This window comes from Vitis riparia, chromosome 12, assembly GCF_004353265.1.
Source record: "Vitis riparia cultivar Riparia Gloire de Montpellier isolate 1030 chromosome 12, EGFV_Vit.rip_1.0, whole genome shotgun sequence".
Classification (NCBI taxonomy): Eukaryota; Viridiplantae; Streptophyta; class Magnoliopsida; order Vitales; family Vitaceae; genus Vitis; species Vitis riparia.
The window spans coordinates 9466046-9471624 of record NC_048442.1 but is presented as its reverse complement, the minus strand read 5'-3'; the positions used below and the strand labels follow the sequence as shown (position 1 = coordinate 9471624).

Here is a 5579-nt window from a genome sequence, read left to right as displayed (position 1 = left end):
TGAAGTCACAAGAGTGATGCTGTGAGAGGTGGAGGCATGCAAGTATATATAGGCGTAAGAGTGAAGTCAAAACGCGTGAAGAAGTAAACAAAGCCGGCTACTGAGAGCATGATTCATGAAGGAAAAGAATTTTTCAAACCAATTGGCTGGCCTTTTTCGTCTCTATTTGTGCTTTGTCGTGGCATGACCTGTGAGCGTATCGCTGATAACAGTAATACTAAAATGGAGGTGTCTCTTGGGTTTTGATGAACACATATTAGTAAGCCTTAATTTAAGTATCTAATTAATAATTAATGAAGAAAACAGGAGGACTAGTGCAAATAGGCCAGATTCTTCGCAAGTGCCCAAAAAAACAAAACAACCCGATGTTCACACATGACTTAATTGCACGAGACATCCAAATCACAGAAGGCACAAGCCACAAAGGGTCACAGTTTTCATTTTGTTTCCTCTTTTATTACAAAGTGAATATTATAATTAAGCTCAAAATCTTGTAATAAGTAGAATTTGAAGATTTCCCAAGCATGAAATAGCAGATTGGTCACTAATTAACCAATGTTTAATGCATACTTTCTGCACCTTCAGACCTGCCTGTGATACATGGTGGGTAGAGAAATTAATAGTACTTGAAAATGTTGGTAGGGTAATTGCTTGGAATATGTCAAGTGCATCGATCACGAGAATGTGAAAAGAAAGATTCTTTGTGGAACCCACCTTGGAAGTTCCAAGAACTTTCCGTTCAATCGTGCTACTTCCATTATAATCGGTCAACAGGCCTTCCACGAAAGTGAAGTCCTCACCAATGATTGATTTATTTTTCATTTCATATATATTATTGATCAATATATATATATATATATATATATATATATATTTATAGGAAAATGTGGGGAGGGTGTGGAATGGTGTCTGCCCATGTCCCTCCCATATACACATGGATATGTTTGGATTTCAAAATTTTTATTAAAAAAAATGCTAATTTTTTTAAAGAAATTTTGTGGTAAAATGTAAAGAAAATAAAGAAAAAGAAAAATTGAAGAAAAATTAAATAATAGATTTAAAGGGAATAAATTATTTTTATTTTATAATTCAAACTAATTTACCTTATTTCAACTCATCTATATAAATGTTAAATAATTTAAATATATATAAATTTTTAATTAATTTTAATTATATTTAGTTTTCTTATATTTTTTATAAGACAATCAAATATATATAAAAAATATCATTTTTTTATTTTCTTTTTTCTTTTTTTCCTATTTTATAAGAACCAAACATGCATACTCTAATATTTAAACCTTCTAACCTTTTTATTTAAATCAATAACTAAGTATTTCTTTAGATATATTTCTAGTTCTTAAATCAATGACTAATAGTTAAACCTCCTAATCTTTTTACTTTAAATCAATGTGCTCTTTAGAAATTATCTTCCATTATGTCGGCCATTTCATGATAAGATAGTGTTGCCATTGCAAACAACTTTATGCAAATTAATATTCTAACTCCTGTATTGTCAAATTCATATAATTTCTCTCTAATTTGTGTTCATCCTTGTAAAATGAACATTTGGCTCAAATTTCTTAAAGTTAGTGGGAATTTATTAAAAGAATAACTATCAATTAATTACTGTATGATCAAACCAAAATTATTAAAGGTTTGTTTGATAACTGTTTTTTAAAATATTTTTAAATTTTTTAGAACAAAAAAACAAGAAAACGGTTTTGAAAAATAGAAAATAGGAAACGATTTTCTATTTTTAAAAATTGAAAGCAAAGTATTCTTTGAGAATGTCTTTTAATTGTTTTAAGATGTATAGAATGATTAAAAATACATATAAAAGTTATTTTTAAAACATATTTAAAAACATAAAAAAATATATTAAAAATATTTTAGGTTTTAGACAAACATTTGTTTTATAAAACATTACAGAACAATTTTAAAAATCTATTATTAAAAATCGTTTTTTAGAATTGTTCTAAAATATTAAACAATGTCTAAAATCTTTGGTGATTACATCACTACAAATAATTTATTTGAGTTTTTTTTCTTGTTTGGAAGTTTGATTGGAAGTCGTTCTAATATGTATACCTCTTCGTCAAGTATATTTTTTTTTAGTTTTTTCCTTCTTTCCTTCTTTCCTTTTTGTAAACTCACTATTATTCCTTAATGCTCTAGATGGTTAATTTAAATGATTGGTTTTATTGAGTCACACACATGTTGGCCCTTGAGCTTAATATATGAAATGATCATGATACCTTTGACCTCCTAGCTGGTGTGTCACACTTAGTTCTATTATATTGTGGTTTAAATTAATTATTAATAAAAAAAATGTTAATTTTAGTAAATTTTCAACAATTTAAAACATAAGTAAATTACTAAAATTGAATGTATTAATTTCTCAATCTAAGTAATAGCAAATCAAACTAATTTGACTAAATCCCTAGCATTATTAATTAATTAATTAATTAATTTAAATATAATTAAGATCAATTTCTTCCATAAAATTTTGAAAAATATTAATCCAATAAAGTTTCAAACACTCACTTGGCCCAATACTATCTAGTTCAAGCCCATTACCCCTTTGCTTGTGTCTTCGACCGCAATTTTGACTGTAGTTATCTAATAACTTTTAGTACTGTTGCATGAATTTGCTCAGGAGTTTAGAATCTCTTCCCTTCTCTTGATCAACCTCACAATTATTATGTATTGACATATTACATATTTTGGAGCTTGTCAAATTTGGATAATTTTCCACCCTCTGACTTAATTTTGTGGTCAATCTGACCATCCAAAGTGCCCTCTTGCAGTCTGATAATGTCAGCATATCAATCAATTAACCAAATGGGCAATCCATATTTTCAAATAATTCAATCATGATAATGTCAACTATCCATGCAGCTATTACCTTAGTGCTACTTTTATTCCCTTACTTTCAAATTCGTACACCAATTTGAGGTGGAAAATTAATTCTCATCAGTTAATTAATTGCTGTACACACTCTGCGAATTTCACCCTCAGTCCCTGTCTTCACCCCAATGTTGCTCATCTTCACCATAGACCTCCCAAACTCAACGTTGAAGTTCAACCCACTTAGCCCTCTTACCCCCAGGAAGCGCTGAACAAAAGTTTTGGTGGAAGCATCCGTCCATAACTTCTGATCAGACTCCAGTACTCCACGTCCATTCTTCAAGTTTGTAAAGAAAGATGCGTCAAATGTGTTTGAGCTACCAGTGTCCAGTGCAATGCGCCTGCTCCCATCACCATCAGCTGGGCAGAGGGCTTGTAGCTGAGTTACGAATGTGGCATCCATGGAAGGGTCAGCACCATTTGCAGTCGTGGTACTGAAGTTGTATAGTCTATATCTGAAGAATTGGCATGCTGAAGTTCCAATGGTGTGTCCTCCTATTTATATATTTAGTCATACAAGCAAACACTCTAGTTAAGTTACCAACTAAGCAAGAGTACTGATTGTAACTTTAATTCATTATGGTTCTAATATCTATTCTTACCAACAAGAGTAACGAGATCTTGATCATTGAGACCCTTGTCAGCAAACTTTTGCTTTTGGACTTCAACAGAGTCGCGAGGACCAGGCAAATTGTTAACATCAGATGCCAATGAAACTCGCCCGTCTCTACGTCCCGTAGGCACTTTCCACATTAGTCCTTTAGTCTGCATGGTGAATTATTACAAATTGAGTATCGGAATGATATAGAAATATTGCAAAAGGATATATTCAATGAGACGTGAAAGTTACCAGAACCACTGAGTCGCGGGCAGCGAGGGCAAGAATATCAGCGCAAGAGACCACTCCAGGGCAAGCGGCTTCGAGCTGGGTCTTGGTATCATCAATAACATCATATCCATTTATCAGACTGTTCGGTACTGTTGTTTTCTCTGTGGAAGTTCCATTTATAAGGATAGAAGCATCACAGCCCCTGACAAAACAGTCATGAAAGTGCATGCGAAGCAGGCCAGGGGCAATGGCTGGATTGGATTGGAAATGAGACTGGACAGTTTTCTGAACAATGGATTCAGCTTGAGGACATGTACGAGAATAGAAGCCAACCCGAGTGCCTTGGCCTTGCACCAATGCAGCAGCCATGGAGAACCAGAGAAAGAACAATGTGGGTGTATGAATGAAGGAGGCGCCCATTGATAAGCAATAGCTAGATACGTGAAGAGAGTGATGTGTAAATAGCTAATTGTGAATCAAGTTGTGAGACCTTCATGAAGAGATGCAAGCCTTTATAGGCATAAAAGTGGAGTCAACACGCGGAAAGAAGTAAACAAAAGCGGCTACCAAAACCGTGACAAAGGAATAGACAATTTCAAAGCATGTAATTGGAGCGTGAGTTGGGATGCACTGGGGGTGGGTTTGACCATTTTGTTTCTTTGTCCTGGAATGACTTGTGTCAGTTGTGTGCACATGCTTGTATACAGTATCATTAAAGTGGAGGAGCAGCCCTTTGGGGTATCACTCGAGTGCATGCATGTATGTTACAATAATATACTTAAGTGGTGTTTCACGTGAGAAATAGTGGTTCTGTGATGGTTCTTTGTCTGTCACTACATTTCTTGGGATATTAAACATGGAAATTGTACAACATAGTATACATAAAAATTTTAGTATAATGAGGGGACAATATAAAAGGGTGAGAGGGTTAGGGATTTTGTTCAAATTTTCGTTCAAAAATTGTACAAGTGACAATCAATTCCTTATCTTAATACAATTTATCATGATGAGCTTCATCCAATTTGTAATTTCTACAAGTATTCTTCAAATTAATGTTAGTTGATTTTAATACCTTTTCCACTACAAGGATGAATAATGTTAATTGATTTTTGTGAATTGTTGGATTTCAAATACATGTGTCGCTAGAATATGGAGATCAAGGCATTGATTCTTATGTGGAACCCACTTAGAAATTTCCAAATGGGAGGCATCCAAAGAAATTTCCCCTTAAATCATTCATTCCCACTTTAATTTGTCAACAGGGTCTCCCATTAGAGAAAGAGAAGGGTCCCCACTCTCGATATTTCTCAAATGCATGCATGTCACCACCCACTTCGGAGTGCGCCCACTGATATTGACGTACGAGAAGTTGTTTCTAACTAATGATTATTTTTCATTTCCTACTTGTAATTATGAGTTATCAAACTGAGCTTCATTTCTTTATTTTTCTCTCAAGATTATCAACTCATCCCACTAGCATAGTTATCATTCAATTTGTGGGTGGCGGGGGTGGCTCAGGCATGTTGAAAGACCTTAGACGAGGACATTTTCAAATGTCACGCCTGCAATAAATAGTGGATAAGAACCAAAAGGATGTAAATTTTTATAATATTTTAGATAGGTACATAAATAATTAATGTCTAAATTCTTTAAAAGGATTTAAAAAATCAATAACCTAAAATTTCGATGATGTCATATGTATCATCGTATTAATATATATATTTATTAGCATAATTATAATTAAAGTAAATGAGGTCGAATAATAGTGGAAGTAATTAAATAATAAAAGATATCATAAAAATAATTAAAATAAATAAAGATAAAAAATTAAATGAATGTGTGG

General features: G+C 32.8%; 1 protein-coding gene across 1 annotated transcript; it reads right to left on the bottom strand.

Moving 5' to 3' along the window:
- Nucleotides 1–2833: 2833 nt before the first annotated feature.
- On the bottom strand, nucleotides 2834–4205 carry LOC117926344 (peroxidase N1-like). Its single transcript, XM_034845437.1, has 3 exons — nucleotides 3758–4205; nucleotides 3510–3672; nucleotides 2834–3402 (listed from the first exon to the last, which is right to left on the bottom strand). The coding sequence occupies exons 1-3, from the start codon at nucleotides 4154–4156 to the stop codon at nucleotides 2978–2980; spliced, it is 987 nt and encodes a 328-aa protein (XP_034701328.1). The 5' UTR covers nucleotides 4157–4205; the 3' UTR covers nucleotides 2834–2977.
- Between the last annotated feature and the right edge of the window lie 1374 nt (nucleotides 4206–5579).

Excerpts from the sequence above, each read along its gene's own strand:
- LOC117926344 (XM_034845437.1), bottom strand. The coding sequence starts at position 4,156 with ATGGGCGCCTCCTTCATTCATACACCCACATTGTTCTTTCTCTGGTTC. Across the intron at positions 3,673-3,757 it reads CCCGCGACTCAGTGGTTCTG|ACTAAAGGACTAATGTGGAA; the intron begins GTAACTTTCACG and ends TTCACCATGCAG. Across the intron at positions 3,403-3,509 it reads AGATCTCGTTACTCTTGTTG|GAGGACACACCATTGGAACT; the intron begins GTAAGAATAGAT and ends ATATATAAATAG.